General features: G+C 51.0%; 6 protein-coding genes and 1 non-coding gene across 7 annotated transcripts; 4 read left to right on the top strand and 3 right to left on the bottom strand.

Annotated features, from left to right (window-relative positions):
- Positions 1 to 2,708: 2,708 nt before the first annotated feature.
- Positions 2,709 to 4,808, top strand: POX_b03009 (Tyrosine-protein phosphatase cdcA; the record flags this gene model as incomplete). Its single annotated transcript, XM_050111916.1, has 3 exons — positions 2,709 to 2,757; positions 2,903 to 3,440; positions 3,548 to 4,808. 3 exons carry the CDS (start codon positions 2,709 to 2,711, stop codon positions 4,806 to 4,808), a joined length of 1,848 nt encoding a protein of 615 aa, XP_049972262.1.
- Positions 4,809 to 5,478: 670 nt separating this feature from the next.
- On the bottom strand, positions 5,479 to 6,750 carry POX_b03008 (uncharacterized protein; the record flags this gene model as incomplete). The annotated part of the gene is made up of 1 exon (XM_050111915.1): positions 5,479 to 6,750. One exon carries the CDS (start codon positions 6,748 to 6,750, stop codon positions 5,479 to 5,481), a length of 1,272 nt encoding a protein of 423 aa, XP_049972261.1.
- A 3,030-nt stretch (positions 6,751 to 9,780) lies between these two features.
- Positions 9,781 to 11,203, bottom strand: POX_b03007 (uncharacterized protein; the record flags this gene model as incomplete). Its single annotated transcript, XM_050111914.1, has 5 exons — positions 9,781 to 10,172; positions 10,250 to 10,317; positions 10,390 to 10,763; positions 10,876 to 10,980; positions 11,042 to 11,203. 5 exons carry the CDS (start codon positions 11,201 to 11,203, stop codon positions 9,781 to 9,783), a joined length of 1,101 nt encoding a protein of 366 aa, XP_049972260.1.
- A 2,300-nt stretch (positions 11,204 to 13,503) lies between these two features.
- Positions 13,504 to 14,547, top strand: POX_b03006 (uncharacterized protein; the record flags this gene model as incomplete). Its single annotated transcript, XM_050111913.1, has 1 exon — positions 13,504 to 14,547. The coding sequence occupies one exon, from the start codon at positions 13,504 to 13,506 to the stop codon at positions 14,545 to 14,547; it is 1,044 nt and encodes a 347-aa protein (XP_049972259.1).
- A 441-nt stretch (positions 14,548 to 14,988) lies between these two features.
- Positions 14,989 to 15,090, top strand: POX_tR054. The gene has a single exon. It is a non-coding gene; the product is annotated as a tRNA-Leu (tRNA).
- A 282-nt stretch (positions 15,091 to 15,372) lies between these two features.
- Positions 15,373 to 16,373, bottom strand: POX_b03005 (uncharacterized protein; the record flags this gene model as incomplete). The annotated part of the gene is made up of 2 exons (XM_050111912.1): positions 15,373 to 15,568; positions 15,622 to 16,373. The coding sequence occupies 2 exons, from the start codon at positions 16,371 to 16,373 to the stop codon at positions 15,373 to 15,375; spliced, it is 948 nt and encodes a 315-aa protein (XP_049972258.1).
- A 1,237-nt stretch (positions 16,374 to 17,610) lies between these two features.
- Positions 17,611 to 20,050, top strand: POX_b03004 (uncharacterized protein; the record flags this gene model as incomplete). The annotated part of the gene is made up of 5 exons (XM_050111911.1): positions 17,611 to 17,675; positions 17,980 to 18,704; positions 18,793 to 19,216; positions 19,311 to 19,596; positions 19,712 to 20,050. 5 exons carry the CDS (start codon positions 17,611 to 17,613, stop codon positions 20,048 to 20,050), a joined length of 1,839 nt encoding a protein of 612 aa, XP_049972257.1.
- Between the last annotated feature and the right edge of the window lie 175 nt (positions 20,051 to 20,225).

Here is a 20,225-nt window from a genome sequence, read left to right as displayed (position 1 = left end):
TGTGGGTAAGTTTCCAAGCATCCCTCTCTGTTGAACTACACACGCTACGGCGTAGAATGTGTATAATCACTGAGTGATTGGAACCACACTCGTCAAGGTGGAACTTTTTTCCATGATCAAGAAAAATAGGTAAATATCTCCACCTCTCTCTCTCTCTCTCCCTCGTCCGCCAGGCCTTTGTTTTGGTGGCTCGGACGTTCCATGGTCGTCGCGTCCGGCGGCATGCGAGGGACACACGTTGGATGTGACGTGTAGACCGCAGTTGAAATGCAGAAGTCCCCTAACGCCCCAAGCGCAGGAACTGGCTGCACAAACAGATCGAGAGGTAATACACTCGGAAAGGTATATTGTTTTCTCCACGTTGATCCAGATATATCAAAGTGCTCCTTGGGTTGCTGATTATCCATCCTCCGCGAATATACATATCCTTAGGCTTTAATCCCATGACCTGCTCGAGATATATTTTTTTCCCTTCTGCTTCATTTTGTATGTGCAGTCAACACTTTGAATTGCACCGTGACGATATCTTCAACCGGGGATGAATACGTGCTTGCTCATTCGTTGCGATATGATCCAGATAGATGGGCAAGGTAATAATCGATCGAGAGGGCACACTGAGCTTCAGTAGCAGACGGGCGGAACGAGAGACTCGATACTGCAAAGGCGTCCTCGAGTTGCTTTCAAAATACATATTTGATTCTCCAGTTGAGTCTTCCCATCCCTCGTTCGATTGAATTTTCGCAGCAAATTTTCCGACTTCCATCGTAGCTTTTCGCTCCCATGCTCTAAATACCTGTTCTCAGCTCATGCAGCTGGGGATCAATCGAAGCGGTTCCCTCAATGTGCTACTTCGAGGCTTCAAAGTATCTGTGCATGGGACGATGTAGCTCAAAATAATGGTTTCTCTTCTCCATATCAGAAAGTCTAGTTCTTCGTATGGAACGCCAGCCTCATTCACGCAGAAACAAAGTTGGCAGACGGCAGTTGCCCAGGTTGATCGCAGTTCTGAGGTTCCAGTCAAGCCAGAAACTCAGGTGTCTACTAGGTAAGTGACCCGATGAATCATGGTCAAGTCCAGAATTGAAGTCTTCCAATCAATGATCTTGTGTCTGGTTCTTGTCCGGACGCATCGGTTGCGCCTTGGGTCAAGAAGGGAGACTCTGGACTCCTCTCGGACTGGCGAGTCCTTAGTATCAATTCGGAGCAGTTTGTTGATTGCTGCCCATAATAGATGGATATATTGGATTCCGATGGAACCCAGAGCATAAATGGTGCGCGACAGGATAGGTGTTTGGTTGAAGGTATCGGGTATGGACCTTCATCTGGAGGTAGCAGTATACATTTTCCGTTGCATGAAAACCTCGCCCGAGCAACCAAACATTTACGGCTAGGTCCCGCGTTTCCAATAGCTTGCTACCTCCTGGTACCTACCTCCATGTAGGTTGATAGGCTCAACCTTCATTACGCTGGTGTAATACCACTTGACTCGGAGAAAGACGAATTTGCAGCAGGTAGATAGGTATATAATATGGGTCAAGTGATCCATTATACCCCCACGCCTGGAGTGTTGATGTTCCTCGGCCGATCTCGTCATCCATATTCCGATCATGATGGTGGGATAGGTGGGAATAGGTCCAAGAAGGAAAGATTCGGCCCCGAGTCCATGATGCTCATGGTCTGGACTCTCAGCATGGAAAGACCATCATTATGACGGTATGCCAACTAAAGTGTGAAGAGGTATACACCCCCGCTCTGCGCGCCAGATGGGGACAAATCTTGATTTGCGATCCAAGATGCCACTGTGGGAGATCGGCGATCGAGCCATGCGAATGGTCACAATGGGGATTGGAATGCTCTAGCTGCATACACAGTGCCCTTTTCTTCTTCATCAGATTCCCCCACCTGGAACCGATGCCGACATACGGAGAGATGATGCAAAGCCGGATGATCAAAACAAAACAGAACATCAATTGAAGATTCCATGCTATGAGAGAGGATATGATGGGTGATGGTGGGGACCGTCCAGACTATGTATTTACTGTGTAGCATCCGCGATTGTTGCGAATAGAAACCTCTCGTTGAGATCACCAACCTGACTCTTGGAAAAACAAACACATTGATTGCGCACGGATAATGCTTCGACGACAGTTCTCTGTCTACGGTTGAGTCCTTGATGATCAAGTGTTGTTTACTCTGGACATGGTGCAAGGCTGAAGGGACTGGAAAAACCCTGCCCGTGCAAAAGCCTGAGGCCAACGGCGGTTGTCGAGTCAACAGGACGCACTAGTCCCAAAACAGCCCAGCATAACATAACAGCCGCTTAGCGTGGCATGGCAGCTGCCCCAACGCCATCAGATATTATTCTTCTGCTCCCAGATCAATTGCTCTCTCTCTCTCTCTCTCATAACTTTCCCCTCTTTCACAGTCGGTCACTCTATACAGCGCATCACTTACTCAGATCGTATCATTATCGCCTGGCCTCCGACTTCTCACAACGTGTCTGGTCTCATTTGATCATGCGCTTCTGAGCGACATCGTCATTTTGGAATTATCAGTGACCGGCGTCCAGCAAGCAATCGTGCACGACGCATTGTGTTCCTGACTCTTCAGACCTGACCTAAAGCTTGATCTTGCACTCTCTTTTTCCTCTCTCTTTCTCTCGCGCAAGTCGACCGCGTCGTAAGACAATACCAGAGAAATCAAGCGTCATGAGTTCCCACGCTGGCCATCCGGGCCAGATGATCGAGTATATCCAAGGTGCGTCTTGATGTGACTCCTCTCCGCCGAATCTGGACACCCAACACCAAAAAAAAAAACAAATAAACAAACATTCCACCCAACACCACACAATCACTGTGCTCGCATCTTTTGATCTCTAACGTCGTGCTCCCTTCCCCTGCAGATCGTCTCTATCTCGCATCCTACGACTCGACCCCCTCCTCCCGAACCCCATTCCCTTTTCCGACCGAGCAGCCCAAGTCTCCCAGCAAACGGTCCGCTCGTGCGCAACCCGCCACTCCGTCCACCAAGCGCCGATCTCCCGTCTACTTTACCGTCGACGACACGCTTCTCTACAATGCGTTCCATGCGGACTTTGGTCCCCTGCACATCGGCCACCTCTACCGATTTGCGGTCCTGTTCCATGAAATCCTCGGAGATCCCGCCAACAGCGATCGTCCCGTCGTGTTCTACAGCAAGACCGACGCTCGTAGCCGCGCAAATGCAGCCTGCCTCGTGGCGTGCTACATGGTTCTCATCCAGTCTTGGCCTCCTCACTTGGCCCTCGCCCCCATCGCACAGGCAGACCCTCCTTACATGCCCTTCCGAGATGCCGGATACAGCCAGGCCGACTTTATTCTGAACATCCAAGATGTTGTCTACGGAGTCTGGAAGGCCAAAGAGCAGGGTCTGTGCGGACTTCGTGACTTTAACCTTGAAGAGTGCGCTTTCCCTTTCTCTAGCTCTTTTGTTGAAGTTTTTTTTTCTCTTTTGGTCTCGCCCGACAATGAATTGTGCCCTCATCCTAACTGACTTTTCCCCCGTCCAGATATGAGAAATTCGAAAGAGTCGACATGGGCGACTTCAACTGGGTGACACCCAACTTCCTCGCTTTTGCTTCCCCCCAACATCAACCCGTCGCGCCGGTCCCTGTCAACACGCCTGAATACGACGCTCTGCCTTCATCCCTCTCCGAGATCAGCTCGGCTAAACTTCCGCTGCCATTCAAGAACGTCCTTGCTCATTTCTTCTCCCGCGATATCGGTCTTGTGGTTCGATTGAACTCGGAGCTCTACAGCCCCTCATACTTTACGGCCTTGGGCATTCAGCACATCGACATGATCTTTGAGGACGGAACGTGCCCACCCCTGACCCTGGTGCGGAGGTTTATCAAGATGGCGCATGATATGATCACGGTGAAGAAGAAGGGGATCGCAGTCCACTGCAAGGCTGGTCTCGGGCGGACCGGTTGCTTGATTGGTGCCTACCTCATCTACCGCTATGGGTTCACCGCGAACGAGGTCATTGCCTTCATGCGATTCATGCGCCCCGGTATGGTTGTTGGTCCCCAACAACACTGGTTGCATCTGAACCAGGGAGCATTCCGGGAGTGGTGGTTCGAGGATAGCATGCGTGAGAAGCTCGCTCAGTCCGCCCCCGTCACCCCAGCTCGTGTTTCTACCAAGAAGCGTGCAAGCAACGGCGTCGTCTCAACGCCTCCCACCAACAGCCACTCCAAGCGTGCCGCGCTCGGGGAGATTGACCACAATGAGGGTGCTGCGACCTACCACGAGGAGAATCTCCCGGCCCCCACCCCGGGACAGCCTCGCAAGTCACACCGCAAGGACTCGCGCCACCATCCCTACGCCCGGACCACTTCGGGGTCTTTGATCACGGAGCATGAGACCCACAAACAAACAGAGTCACGCACCCCTCGCGGTCATCGTCTGAGCAACGAGAGCGTCGAAAGCGACGAGGAGGTCCAACTCCGCAAGCTGGCCAAGCGATCCTCTCGATCCCCAGTCAACACTACCACCTCGCGGTCAATCAGCTACTCCGCGACGGTAACGGCCAGCTACACGCTCACCGATGAGATTCACGAGGATCGAGAGAACTGGACGGAGACGGGGGCCCCCAAGACCCCTTCCAGTCGCAAGAGTGCCAGCGGAACTATTTCCGTCACCAAGGTCCGGACCAGCCCGCGACGGGTCACGGACAGCAACAAGAGCGAGTCTCGCGGAGTCCGCAAGCCGAGTGGCCGTGTCGGTAGTACCTCGAGTCCAATCCGGGCTACTCGCACCGTTGCATAGATTCGCTGAGCGCATTGGCACGTCCCAAGTCTTCCTGTGGTTGACCTCTTTTTCGCTTCTTCCGGTCCTCGATGGGCACCTATTATGCATACCCTTTTTCTATTCTTGCGACTCTTGACGGTTTTAATGCCTTCTCTCGCTCCCCCTCTCCGCTCCGTGCCGGGGCAACAAGTACACGTTCATGGGGACTTCGCCTTTGCCTCTTTCTTTTTCTCTCTGTTTGTCTCTCTCGCGGCGTTTGGGATGACTGTGCTTTCGGGATAGGGGTTGCGTGGCGTTTTGTTGTGTGAATCATGGAAATTTTCCCAGATACGAAGGAATGAAACTCGTCGCAGCGCATGGCTTGTTGTCTGCTTTTTCCCCCCAGACCAGTCTTTATCTGCAGAGCCTAGATTTCCCTCCATCTTCGTTGCATAATGTTCTGTGTATGAGGGCGCTTCTTTCCGCCTCCGTTTTTCATGTCGATACGAAACTCAGTCTCATGAGCTTGTACAAGTATCTTCTTTCTCAAACTTTTTCTGAAATCCGGTTCCGTTTTGCGTAGTGCATTCGGTCAGATGGGCCAGATGGGCATTCCGCCCACACCACGTAGCAGACTGGCTGTAGATCCAAGTCAAGCCTCGCTGGTCGCGGATGCTCGCTTGCCAAAGGTCCGGCTTCAGAGACCATCTCACGCGGTAGTGGCGATGTCGAATGCTTCCAGCCCCATTGATGCCGCCACGAGATCCAACCATTCATCTGGAGACGGCAACTCCCGACCGCTATTGTCTGCCTCTGTCTCTGCCGTCCCTGGTTGAGAGGAGGTTAGCCTCGAAACAAACCGAAAGGGAAGCGGATCAACCGGCTCAGCATCCAGATCCTCCGGTGACCGGGATCGTGTATCCCCCTCAAATTGGTTGATGTAATCGAGCAAGAGGCGAAGAATAAATTGGCATTGATCCACACCGCGGAGAACACTGTTTGCGAATTCTTGAGGGAATGTGTTCGGTATTGGGCCGATGAAGGACTTTTCCCTCCTGTTGGTGGCACTGCCACTGCACCATTCGTAGCTTTGCACGGCGGCAGCGGTGCGTAGATGCGCAGATAATGTGTGGATGGAATGGCTGATTCGGCAAGCTTGCGTCGACAAGGCTTTCCTGGCCTGTGAGGGATTGTCGACCGTGCGCAGTTCACGCGCCCGTACAAGTAAACCCGGTACTTTGACCACTTCCTTGAAAATCCGATCTTGCAAGTCAATAAAAAGAGAGATGGGTCCGTCGACTTTGGGTGATGACATGTCTTCGATGCGGATCTGGTCAATGTGCTGCTGCCACTCGGGGAGTTCAAAGAGGCATCGTCTTCCTCGGAGAAACGCCTCTGCCACCAAGAAGCTACGGAAGGACAGATAGAGGCATCGGTCAAATCCGACCAAGTGCGCCTTGGGCCCGCGATGCTCCATCAGTAATGCAGTTCCAGCTGCATGGTGCGCCCACGAGTCTGGGTTGGTTCTAGAATATGCTTCAAATAGACTCAGGATGATCGTGATGCTCACGCTCTCGGTTGACTTCATCATGTGTGCATCGCGAATCCGGCCACTGAACAATCGCAGCGCTTTGCTGTATACTTCTTGACTGGACTGCTGGAGAGCAGGGTTCTGATGTCTTTGGGAGAGAAACATCGTATTAATGCTGACCACAGCCGCGTCAAAGGCCGGGCTTTGCCCGCCATGTTGCGCAACGTATGCCGTCCATGGCATCTGGACTCTATATCGGTTCAGTCCAAACCATCGAGTAAAGGCTGTGAGGACGAAGGACCCGAATACGACCGGTTGCTGTTTTCCCATCGATCCCGAGGCCAGAGATGGAACAATGCGCTCATCCATGGACTCCGGTGTTGTGGTCAAGTCGTCGGAGGGAAACTGTTTTTTCGTGAATCGTTGACGAAGCTGCGGACCTTCGTCCATGAATTTATGGGGACGATAGTAGCCAGGGCAATTGACGCCATAACGCCGGCATTGAGTGCATTCCGGACGGAGTAAGTCGCACTGCAAAGGTCCACAGATTGGTAAGATGAAGACGCAGCGGATTCACGGTCAATACAGCAGGGAACAAGTACCTTCACGCGCCGCTGCCGGCATATTTGGCATCCTTTGCTTTTTGGCACGCCAACCATGTTCGTTATTGATCTTTGGATGGTGTAATGAACATCCCTTGCACACTGAAATGGGTCGTCGAGATAGCTTCCCGGAAAAGATGTGGTTAAGGTCAGAACTATGACTTCGATTCGGCGACGCGGTCATGTTACGCCATGAAAGAAGGAGAGTGGGAATGTGATGATCTTATGCCAGCTGGTTCTCCCGCGGAAGAGAGACAGAGCGCTGGCACCGTCAGTAAGCGGCTCAACTGGTGAGGGTCCCTTGTACCGTGGCGCAGGAAAGAAAAAAAAAAGTCTCTTTATAGTACAGACTTGATCGCCGAGGGTGCGCCGTACTCGTGGATCAGCCACCTGTCTTATACGCCGATCACCCAGCGCATATGGGAGTCCAACCCAGCGTCTTGTAGCCACCAGTTTTCAGGGAGCGCCAACGTCGAAGTGTACAAAGAAGTTCGGTTGTGGCTAAGCTGCTGCTGCGAAAAAAAAAATATGTTATTGGAACCGCCGATTTCTTCCCTAACGGCAACCACGACCGATCGATGCACCGCGGCACTCAGCCAGAGGACCATTGAACTGGTGGGAATCGCTAGGAATGGAAAGTTCGGTGGTTGTGGCGGTCCGCCGCTCCAGTCACCACAGGCCAATGACGGGATTGCCAAGGTGAGCGCCAGTTGAGAATGGAAATCCGTTGGCGGGGCTTGTTTTTCCCTTCGAGTGGCTCTTCGCTGGGTCCCGAATGCATTGGAACGGAAACCGGGGCGAGGATCCTCTGGACATGCGAGTGGATAGAAACCATAAAATCAAGGCACCATCTGAACTGGTTCTTTTTTTTGGCTTTTCTTTCCCACCAGACGGAGATGCTTTTGGCCAAGCAATCAGAGGCCCGAGTGGCATACCCTTGGCTCCAGCAGAGCTCGTTCTTCAGTTTCCAACCATGATACTTGGGTAATGGGAGCAGGACGATGCTCCGAAGGGGAAAGATGACTCCCCCCCTGTCGACTAGGGAATGATGCTGACAGAGGGTCAAAGCAGGTGTTGGGTCATCACACTAGCGCGATTAGTGGCACCGTGACTCCGTTCGTCTGCGTGTCGTTGCAAATCTTGTTCTGTCAAGTGGATGGCTCCGCGCTAAATAAGCTCGAGGCTAAAATATCGAGGCCGTGGATCCTTTGGGTCGGTCAGGACGGTCCCGAATCAGAAATCGCTCAGGAGTGAGAGTGCTCGAAGAGAAAAGGAAGAAAAAAAAAGATGTATCTTGGAAAGATCGCATGCAAATCACATGCTCATGATCACCGGTGCATGACTGCAAGGAGTTCATTGGCTCGGAATCAAAGCACGATTGCAGAGCCGTTATCGATGGATCAAGATTGATCGTCGTTTGGCCGCGGGGCACCAGACTTCTTCACAGCGTGTCGGTGTGAGTGGGCCTTGCTTGAGCTTCTACTAAACCGAGCGTGCTTGCTCCAAAGATTGGCATTGGCACATTCAGCGGCTCTTTGGACACTTTAGTCAATCTATTCAGCAATCGTCAAGGGCGATACCCTCCGCAGAATGACTCTCTCCACCATTTCCTGGTCCAGTCTGAGCGCGGAGCTAGTAGTGGGGAGACCTACTTCATGATGTGTAATGATGACGAGAGCTTCTGCTATTGGAGTCAGTGAGGCTGTCTCTCCCAGTTGAATTTGACCGCGTAGAAAATGCCTGGGTCTCAAATCAAAGGCACTGCCCGAGGTCTCGCGGATCTGATTTTCTGAGCCTTTCACGAAAGGTCAGTACTGTAACTCATATTTCTCGGAGATCAGGCAAAATTGCCCGTCAATGTCTACAATTCCACAGATGGGTGATCAGCATCTCTGTTGGAAAACAATAAACCGGAGCCGAGGCTTTGTGATCAATAAAAAGAGACAGGAGAAACGATGTTCTTTGCACGAGACGATGAACATTTGAAAACCGCCCACACTGTGGTCGATACCAATGATAGAATGGGGCATTCGATCTCGAAACGGGTTGCTCAAACGTATGAGGTCGCCCAACGGGCCTAATAAAGTGGCTGGTATGAAGTGAAACAGCCCGTCCCTCATGCTTCCAGGCGGCGACCATATGTAGGGTTGTTTCAGCTCATAGACCTTTTTTTCAATTTAGCTTTTTGAGAGTATTGGGTTTCCCCTGGCTGATGTCTTGGCTGGCATTGTCGCCGTTTTAGATCATGCGGAGCGGTATCCACCTTTGCTTCAAGCAGTCATACAGATGCTCTCAGAGTAGCCCAGACAGCTAATGTTTCCGAATCTCCGTCTCCTTGAAAAGAGCAGACAAAAGATGCGAGTGAAGTACTTGTTTCAAAACCAATAAGACCAGCTTGCTCCAAATCCCACCTCTTTCAGCATTTCGTACATGCCACTTCATCCCCCAAGAAAAATGGGCTCAACTCCAAGCAGAAACGTGGAACACGTCTGCTGGTCTCCAGCGCGTGGCTGTTGATAATTCTTTTCTGCATGAGAAATTTGATAAAAGATCTTCTCCGTTCGATCCGCCTTTTGCTAGTCAAGAGTCTAGCTAAGCTATCTAATGTCAGGAGGGTATCGGGATGACCATAGATGACTAGAAACAACTCCATGGCGAGTTTCTCCATCACCAGAGTGGTTCTCTGTTTACCTGAAATAGAGCAGTCATGTCCAGCCATTAATAGCTGCTCTACTGATCCTGGATGACCGCATTTCTTGTGCCTACTCCTATTCACTTTCTGAGTACCTGCGAATCCTAACAATCTCTTTAGTTTTTTTTTTTCTTTTTTTGAAAATGGTAGCAGTCCATGAAAAGCTGATTCTCAAATATCATATTCTCAATTTTTGTTTGAAAAGGTCACTTGATACTGCACGGCCTTTTGGATGCCGTGTTTGTCAGGGACACCGAGGCCCGCACTATCGTCGGATGCCATGATTTGTCCTATGCTCTCCACTGAGATGCGATGTTGGGAAACATCCGAGGCGACCAGATGATTGCTACTTCTATCATCGGGGGAGCCATCCTGCCTCTGCCAAGGCATGCGAGATTGCAATGTTCCACTGGGCCTAGAGGACCTTGCAGACAAGGTAATGTGATCCTCTGTACTCTTGCTGATGGAGAAGATTGAAGGAAAGATCTTGGCAAGAGGAGCCCACATCATGGGCAGACAGGCACAGATAATTGCAACATTCTCTTCGACAATGGTCCATATGGAAGAAGCCAGATCATCTTGGATATTATTAGCGTATTTGACGGAAAGATAAAGGGAAGATGGGGGTGGTCCCGGGGATCAGATGAGCACGCACATGTGGTATCGGGGCTGGTCGAAGAAAAATCGAGGGTCTGCATCCGCATAATGCTGGTGAAGGCCACGCTGAGGATGCCCAGAATTAGTTGCCATGATTTCTGGGAGCCAGTATGAGTAGTTCGGTTCGCAAGTACTCACAAGGCGCCAAAAGCAAAGACAATCATCAAGGCGATCTTTCTTTTCAAGGCCATCTTCGAGCGATAGATGGGATACATGGGAAGTGCCAGGATCATGAGATCGGTCGCGATAGAAAACCCAGCATTGGCATACCAGTTATTTGTGATACTGATACAACTGCCTGCAATGCTCTTATCCCAGGCGCGCGCGACCGGCGTGCATTGGAAGATGGATGCAAAAAGCGCCGCCACCATATAGGACGCAATGATCACCAAGAGAATGTGACAAATGATGCGAAACCATCGCTGAATGAAAATTCGCAGGTAGAGCAAGAGAATCGACATCTTCGTAAGATTCATTGTGAGCTTATAGAAAGCTTGGCTCACGAAGAAAAGCTGGTATTGTCGATGTTAGCCGACACGAGTTTGAGAGGGTTCTACAGTTGCATCTTGAGGTGGTTCGATCAAACTATCTTGCCTGGATAAACAGAGGAAGAATTCAAAGTACCTTCAGAGTCATCAGTTTATTCGGTCTGACGATATTTTTCATATGTTGACCGAAGCCATAGGCGCAAGATGCTAGCATCAGTGCCATCACCACGACCGCGCATGCCTGTTTGATGGACTGTTAGGCCTTGGGAGCCTGGGATCAGATGAGAGTTTCACAGGCGTACCGCAGACATCAAAATCGTCCAATCATCCCAGCCCAGACCTGTTTTGGACTTGACTCGAGACCATACACGAACGCCGACAAAGACTGGCATAATAATCAAGAGAACAATGGTTGGCACCTGGATCTCCGAGGCCCTGCTCGGGCCGGGGATGTTGTCCACCATTATGAAGTCGTACACAGAGGGTGGAGAGAATACATTGATAAAAGATTCTGACCATAATTCACGGCTGGGGGGATGTGAGCCATGTCAGACTTATTCTTATTGCTGATTCTGTCCTCCAGACTAGCTCGTCTGCACGCCATGCCTCAGTAAGAACCCGTGCCGATAGCAACGATGCAAATTACAAGCACTTGGCGTTTGGCCCACTTTTCAGAGAAACGGCCTGTTCTAAGAGGACCCATGCGAATTTCTTAGCGCCCCCACTGGTGTACTAGATTCTCCCCCCAGACGCAAGCCTCCAGTGGCCTTTCGGAACTTTTCAAGACGCCTAGCCTCCGCAGCACCCCGAGACTCTCCAGGGCGTCTGTATTAGTGTATCAATCTTGCCTCTGTAAGCCACCTGTACACGCTAGTACAAGGAGCGCGGCCAGGAATACACCTAGACAATTGAAAGGATGCTCCTTCTCCTATCCTTGGCTCCCTCCTGACGTGTGTACGTGCCGACCCGACGCCCTTTTCCATCGCGGCCGCTGAATCTGTTTCTCCGGGTCGACAAGTCTTTTGGCCCGCAAACTGGCAACATATTTGATATCTCAATGGCTTCATCTCCAAAGGAGAAGACCATTGTAGCATTCGAATGAGATTTACTGTGTGCACTGCACGATATTAGTCTTTGCTTTCGACAAGAGCGGCAAACATCATCTCCATTGAGTAGATCTCTTACCTATTACACTCAACTACAGTACTCACCTTGGCAGCGAACAGCAATACATTGAGTCAGTAGTGCAGCAATAAATCATAAGTGGTTCTCACAGTGAGATCGAGGACAAATCGTGCCATGAGGGGGGGACCTTGGGGAATCTCCTCAGATCTCGCTACACTGCTGCCTTCTGCCCCCGCACACCCACCCGCGCTCTCACGATACAATAAAAGGAGGACGTCCAGACTTGTCCCGGATAGATCGTGATCGGGAACACTTCAGACCTAGAGTCCGGAGTCTAGACGTTCATATTCTTCTCTGCAAGGCAATTGAAATCCCGACCCGACCTCTAACCCATGCACAAGGTTCTCAAACGTATAGTCTTGGCCATGGACTGGAGGCTTTGTGCAGACGACAGGCTTGTCCGATAATTGTCAATGTTTTTGCTTTTTGACTGTCTCACTCTGTCTTAGTGTCCATGGTTTGGCAATAGACTCATAGCCATTGCTTGACTTCTATATCCACTCCCACGGGAGAGCGATTTCATATAATCTGAGCCACCAGAGTCATGTGCAGAGTGACGAGCAAGACAGTGCTGCTATAATAGTGCACGAAGACTGCAGACTCCTTGACCTCATCTCGTCCCACAACCCGGAACGTGCGGATGGTTCTTCCCGACGCGGAGATGACAATGGTTATGGCTTTGCACCTGGTGCATTAGACTCATGTAGCCAGACAGCCGGGGTGCCATGTGGATCGAGTAAACACTCGTCCGATTCGTCGTCAGAGGGACCACTTGCCCGTGCGCTTTTAGCGAAGTTGCAACGACTAGTGAGAGCCTGACCTGGATCTTGACCTGTCCCCGATTGCGGGCCCCTCATTTTGGGGGCCACGCTAACTGAAAGAGTCCCAATGTTATCACAGATCCCTGACAGTCCGTGCCGGCGCGACAAGGGTGCCCCCGTCGACAATGCTTTTGATTCCATGATTTTATTCATTCCGTTCGATTTTGCGGCAAATGACGGGACCAGGGTGCTTGCGAAGGGTTCAACTCGAATTCGGTAATCATCTCCGTCGAGTGACTGGCATGCAAAGAAGAGCCGTGTCTGGCCGACCAGACACTCTGTCAAAAGACGTGAGGATGCGTAGATAGTCACCCCCCAAAAAAAGAAATGGACGCTCCACGCACGAAAGAGGAAAAAGAGAAGTTTTGTTGCGCGCTTAATAAACAGGCGCTGTTCACGGCATTTAGTTTTGTTCCTGTTCCATGTTCAGTAGCTTTGTCATAGAAATGGATTGATTCCACATTGGCTGGCCACTGATGATTCAGTCTAGTTCTCAACCCCATCAGTGCGCTCGGTCCAAGACCCCAAGTCCAGTAATCTCCATGAGCTGCAGGCAAGCTAATGCTCGATCTAATTTATTGTTGTGGCTGGCCTGATAGTGGATCGATGACTAGCGGCCTCGGCGAGAGTTCAGTACATATACATAGGCATCGTCCAGAGTAGGGGGGGGAGGAGGGAAGGGGATAAACCGTGCACAGTTCGTCTGCCCTTTCGCCTCTCACAGAGCAACGCATTTGCTCAGTCATCGCCTCACAGTCATGAGGTTTTCAGCCAGTCTCAAGGCCGTTTCGGTCCTCTTGTCATGCGCCTCAATCGTCTGCGCTCAATCGAGTCCCGACCCCATTGGCACCATCTATGAGGGCCATGTGCCCGCCAACCTGTACGGCTCCGACTTTCACTATCCATGGCCGGTCAAGCTTTACAACTTTTACAACCAACGCCAAAAACTGACCATGGCCTTCATGGACGTTCCCGCCCAATGTGAAGACGACAAGGACAAGGTTGCAGTGCTGCTTCACGGAGGTAACTTCTGCGGTGTCACTTGGTCCGACACTGCGCGTCAATTGTCAGCCGCGGGATATCGAGTGATCCTCCCCGATGACATTGGTTTCTGCAAATCGAGCAAGCCTCAGGGCTACTCATACAATGTGCACCAGCAGGCGGAAAACATCAAAAGCCTGCTCACTGCGCTCGGTATCAAGAAAGTCAGTGTCATGGGTCACTCGATGGGCGGTATGATCGCCGCCCGCTACGGACTCATGTATCCAGACGATGTCAATCAGCTCTTCCTGGTCGACCCGTTGGGTCTGGAGGATTGGGTCGCCAAGGGCGTGCCCTACGTGCCCGTTGACGCGACCTACCAGGGCCAGGTCACTCAGAACTTTACGACTCTCAAGGCCTACGAGCATGCCAGTTACTTCCACGGCGCCGAGTGGAAGCCCCAGTACGACAAATGGGTGCGCATGTTGGCCAATATCTATGCGGGTGACTTTGGTCCGGCCTATGCGTACGTGATGGGTCTCGTCACGGACGCCTTACTGAGCCAGCCGATTATCTACCAACTGCCTCTCCTCAAGACCCGAACCTACCTCATGGTGGGAGAGGCCGATGTGACTGCTCTCGGAAAGCTTTCGGCCACCCCCGAGGTTGCTGCCAAGCTGGGTCATTATGATGTTCTTGGGCCTGCGGCAGCGGCCATGATCCCCAACTGCACCTTTCACATGTTCCCTAAACTGGGTCATGCGCCTTTCCTTCAGGATCCAGAGGCATTCTACAAGGTGCTCCTTTCATGGCTTGATTAGATAATTGGTAGAAATTAATCAAATGGATTTCTTCTGGAAATTAGACGTGAGGTGCTGATCCCACTGTGGCGGCTATTTTGTTCACTGATAGAATTTGTTTGTTTGCGGTCGGCCGTCTGAATATTTATTACACGGGCTATGTTGTCAGGTTGGACTGGCAGCAGCTGGCTCCCTGGTCGGCATTTCTTGAGGCGTCAACCCTCACCAAAGTAATACAGTTGGTAGTGACGCTGTAAATTGAATTGTGGCTTTGCATTATACTCGATACCGAACAAATTATGGATGACAAATTTTGAGAATAGGAGCACATTCGCAGACCTTACGAGCCTGGACTTTCCAGAAAAGGATGGGCTGACTGGCCAAGTAAAGACAGGTCTGGCATGTGCCGACGTCAAATTTAAGATTATATTTCAAAATATTCATACTTCATTCAACGAAGTTGGTAAGATGGCCGAGTTGGTCTAAGGCGTCAGGTTAAGGTCCACCTTAGCATAAATTCCTGATCTCGTTTACGGGGCGTGAGTTCGAATCTCACTCTTATCACTCAACTTTCTTTTTGCCCTCCAGTGGCCCTCACGGGGCCTCCCGAGGTGCATTCAAGGCCACGGGATTGCCTTTTACCTTTTTGAAAACCCAAGCAAAAAAGGGCAACGTATTCTTATCCAATCTCATTGACAAGACTAAATTTAGACTCAGGCGCAAGGGCACAGCATGCTCGATCGACTCAGTCGTTGAATCATGTTGCTGCATCCCAACAATAACAAACAAGTGCCGTGGAACCAGGGTGACCACCTGTATCGGCCCGTTTGTCAACATCTCTCAATATCAAATCTCAAATGCGGCCAGGTATTGGAATCGAACCACACTAACATTCGAGCTATCCGCCGAGTCCCACGGGGAAAGGCGTTCAAAATCAGATGCGCTACGACCTTGCCTAACGGTGTTCCAATCAAGATCTGGAACTCTGGAGTGTCGGTCTCCCATACTTGCGGGTGTTGAGTATTCGAGCATGGTAAAAGATCTATAAGAAAGCCTCGCGTGATGGAATTAGCCACGTGAGAAATTAAAACATACCTGAGCCCGTCGAGGTCAAAGTCCCTCTGATAGATTGCTTTGGTAATTTCGGACATGAACGGGTATCCGTGCCTTTCGGGACGACTGATTTCCTCGAGAAAGATCACACCCTCTGCCGTGCGACCGATCCATCGGCATGAGTTGAACGGTTGAGTGGGAGGGTACTTGAAGATGGCGGTCCATCTATACGAGTGCGCTGTGGCAGATGATGTATGGATGCCTGGTAAGTCGTCTGGCAGAAAATTCGAGCCCAAATAGACCGTCGGAAGCCCTTCCAGTTGCTGACTGATATCCCATTGATCCTCTTGGAGATGAGACCACGACAATGAGGTGGCTTGGATTGGACACTCTGCGGCTGGGTCGCAGATCCAAACTAGCAAGCGTATCCCCGTGTTTTGTTCCGATTGATAATTCTGTATCATGTCAGCGTACGCGAAGGAAGAACATTTACCTTTTCCAGCATTTTCTTCATTTGCTTCTCCATCTGCGAGCCCAGTATATGACTGATCCATTTCGCTGAAGACGCTGGAAACCTTGCGTGCATTAGCTGGGGTGTCAATAATCAGTGTCTTGCTTTCATCCTCGGTCCACGAGGCATCCGGAGAGGTGGAATTCGACGAACTTGAAGAGTCAAGATCCGCAATGAAAAATTTGGGAGCGGAGATCCTTCGAAGAGATCTAGAAGGCGGCCCTGGGACACAGTGAGTTGCATGCTTACCGGTTTGCTCACATGAAGCGTCCTGGGGAGTCATGACCCTAATGAGCCTCTGAGCCTCTCGGATGAGCTTCGACTTGAGTTGTATAACAGAGAACTAGTAAGAACTTAAGGCGCTGTAGTGCTGGTGTTAAATCGGGCTTCGGGTAAGGTTGGGATAACCCGGCTGAACAATGCTCTCTTCGGCGCTTGACCGACCGCGAATGGGACTTGACTGAATATGGCGTTGATGGAGGAAATAGTTGGACGTCGACCGCAAAGGCTTTATACCCAGAGTTCCCCACTGCTCGTATCAAAATCTATACCCTTTTGACAAAGGTAGGACAATGAAAGGCTACAAAATTGGCAGCTTGAAAAATGGCCATTGTGGCTATTGTCACCATTGTTGCAATGGAACTAAAATTAGCCTAGAGACCTGCTGGCTTCTACTGCATTGTCATCAAAGCCGCGATGAAATGAGCTTGAGACACGAGTACCGGAAATAGTAGCTGTAGAGTGCGCACCCAGTTGCTGCCTTTGTCTACCTAGCGGGTGCTCAGGCTCTAGGTATTGGCTGAAGTACAATCTGTTCTATTTGAAGATCAAATCCCTGGAGGATAGAATTGACTGTAGTCTGAGTCTTCGCTTGTGTTCCTGGGGAGGGGACTATCATTCAAGTTCCAAAGTCACGCAACACAACACGACGGGGTAATCTGAAAGAGGTATGAGAAACAGTATCAAGTTGATAATTCTCATTTCTTGGAGAAGAGGCAAGTGATTTGATTGAAAGATTTCAAAAGAATTCCCAAATGCGAGTGCCTCGATGCGGCTCCAAACTCCCTCGAAGCAGATGGACATTTAGGCCCGGCCTCAGGCAAAAGTTGCGCGGCGGGGCGGCATTGAAGGATCTGAAACGCACAAGTGGCGGTCAATAACGATGGACAAAGACGTGCGAATTCTTGTCTACATTAATAAAATCATAGATTGCTAAGGTATCACTTCTGGGGTCTGAAACCAATTGCAAAAACAACCAAGACTCGTCCTTCCATTTCCGCGACATCAGACCAATTATAAGCCTGAACGATCAGGCCTTCAATGCTTAGTTCACTCTCGTCGCTAGCACGGTGGGTGCCGTTTTGCCTCGGCGCAAGCCACCAACACGGTAATCATCTCCATCCCCGGAGAGGTGCCTAAACTTTACCCGTGCGAATAAAGCACAGGAAAACTTCCTCACGGGTGTGGCATGATGAGTCGCGTCGATGACCGTCGGTCACGATCGCCCACTACTCGTCGAAATGGGACGCTGCAGTCCTGCGAACCGTGTCGGCGAGCGAAGCAGCGCTGCGACCATGAGCGGCCCGTATGCCGTCGCTGTATCGCAAAGAGGATCGACGACCGATGTTTCTATCATCCTGCACCGATGACTCGTCGAAGAGCATCGGATAATAACATCACCACTTCAAGGCCTAGTCTTGTGCCTGCGAAAAGACTGACGAGTCAGCCAACATCCAAGTAAGCACCTACCTACTACCAGTACCTAGTACCAAGTCCTGCTACTACAGTAGCCCCCAGAACCCATGATCCGAATACAGGGGTCATGACCATCGTAGCGATTTATGTCGAGTTTCCGATTTTGCAGGGTTAGATCTGACTTTTCTGGCTAGTGCATCGAGTCCTGGCTCTGGGTCATTACAGGGTGGACGGTTGTATGCTCCCTTGGAAATGCCGTCGGCATTACCGGGATACATGGGCTCTACGAGCTTCACGGCAGTGCTGGCCGAGCATCGCAATGAAATTGCATTTGAACAAGGCGAAAACGCCGAACCTCTTCCGGTGCTGGTGGTCGAACCGGATCGGGTCCAGTCCGGAGCCGAGGTCCTGCTCTTCTTGCATAACCTGAAGCTTCGTCGCCGTCTGATCGAGATATTCTACAATCGATCCTGCAACGTGGTCGTGCCGAAGATGGTCGTGGATGCCATGCTGGACTCGATCGACGAGATATTCAGCGGGTTCAATTCGAATGACTTGATTCCGCAATTGCAGAATCTGGCCACTCAGATTTGTCAGAATTCTTCCCGGGCGTTAACGACCCATTCGACAATTACCGCGGAGGAATATTGTGCTTCTTTCACGGGGCGCAATTTCCGCTGGGAAGCTCTAGGGAATATCTTCAGTTTGTGCGGGCAGCAGGTGGTGGTCACGCCGGACAATGATCCTCTGGTCGCGGAGGGAGGTGATCTCGGGGCCAAGGAACGGCTGTTGGAACAGTTGACGCTGGCGAGCACGATTTGTCTGAATTTCTGTGACCAGGCATCCATGGCAAACGAGATACTAGCTTGTCTGCAATACAACGATGTGATGCTGCGAACGCAGCTGTATGGAGATTCCAGTACGTTTTTTTTTTCCTGTTGACATTGCACGGGATTGCTCGCAGTCTTCGTTCTCTTCTCCAGTCATACTGACCCTTTCTTTCTCAGGTTACCAAGCATGGCGTCGACTGGGCGACCTCACTGCTACCATCTATGCTGCGGGCTTGCACGTCGATACCGAGAACTCAGACGACTATCCATTCTTCCTCAAGCAATGGCGGCGGTGCTGCTTCACATCCGCCTTCTACATGGACAAAACCCTCGCCACGTTTCTCGGCCGCCCGCCTCTGCTGAATTATCGTTATTGCACATTGACTCCTCCACTGGACCTCAGTGATGAAGACCTGGTTGCTGGTGGCGAGAAGCTCAACCAAGCAATTTCGGAACTTGACAGCGCCGGCTGGAGTACAAGCGCGACACGAAACCGAATGTCGATGGGACGCATTCGCTTTCAGCTATCGGTCTATCGGGACCAGACTTTGGAAATTGCATTGGGCTGTCGCCAGGGACAAGATCTGGTTCGAAAGTGCAAGTAAGTAGCTCATCCTGGCCCCCCCCCCCCCTTTTCCTTTTTTCTCATCCGCCCTACTTTCATTGGCCATTCACTCACACCCCGGCCTGAGCAGCGATATCCTCGAAGGTGTGCGCGCCGTGTGGGAATCGACCCCTGATCATCTCCGCTATGACCGAAACTCAGCAGATAGCGTTGACCATAATGGGTGGCTGACCATTCTCTATCTTTACCTCAACTATCTATACACGTGCTTTCTCATTCAGCGCGCTCTGATCAAACACACTAATACCGGCCAAGAGGCCCTGTGTGATATTTCGCGTCAGGTCTTGAGCATGGTGAACAGCATGACGACGAGACGCAGTGCGATGGTGGACCTCGACCGGCACTATTCGTGGATTGTAGGAACCCTTCATCCCCTGCACCCCCTCCCCCCAAGCTCGCATATTTATTTTTATGTTTTTCTCTTTCTTGAAACCCCATGCGACTCAATAGCTAATTTGTGGACGTCCTCAGGCCCTGACATATGGAGTTCCTAGCTCCGGTGTACTTCTGCTAGAACTTTTACACCAATCTCACCAACCCGGTCCACACAGCGTTGTGCTGCCTCGAGCCGAGCTGATTCGAAATCTGAGTGTCTTTGTCTCGATGCTTTCCTGGGTGGCGCGCCCGGGCCATGGCAACTACCGCACTTGCAAAGAGGCCGAGAAGAATCTCTCGCGCATCTTGGACCAAGTTCTTGACCCGCAGCCTGTTCACGCGGAAGCCATGCACGACGTGACCACGGAGCTGTCCAGCTTCTTGAACTGGTCCAATTACAACAGCTGGGATTTCAACTCGGAATACTTCCCTTGAGCCTCTCGATGATCAGTCGGACAGATGACCCGCGGGTGATATGATGATGACTTTATCTCTGTCGGGATTCCCTTGGTTCATGAAATCATTAATTCATGCATTCGTCGACAGTATCTCTGGGGGAGGATCATGGAACAGTCATGACAGGCACGAAATTCGATTACCAACAGGCCAA

Source organism: Penicillium oxalicum, chromosome II (assembly GCF_001723175.1).
Source record: "Penicillium oxalicum strain HP7-1 chromosome II, whole genome shotgun sequence".
Lineage (NCBI taxonomy): Eukaryota > Fungi > Ascomycota > Eurotiomycetes > Eurotiales > Aspergillaceae > Penicillium > Penicillium oxalicum.
The sequence above is the reverse complement of the archived record's forward strand: the minus strand, read 5'-3'. Positions and strand labels throughout refer to the sequence as shown.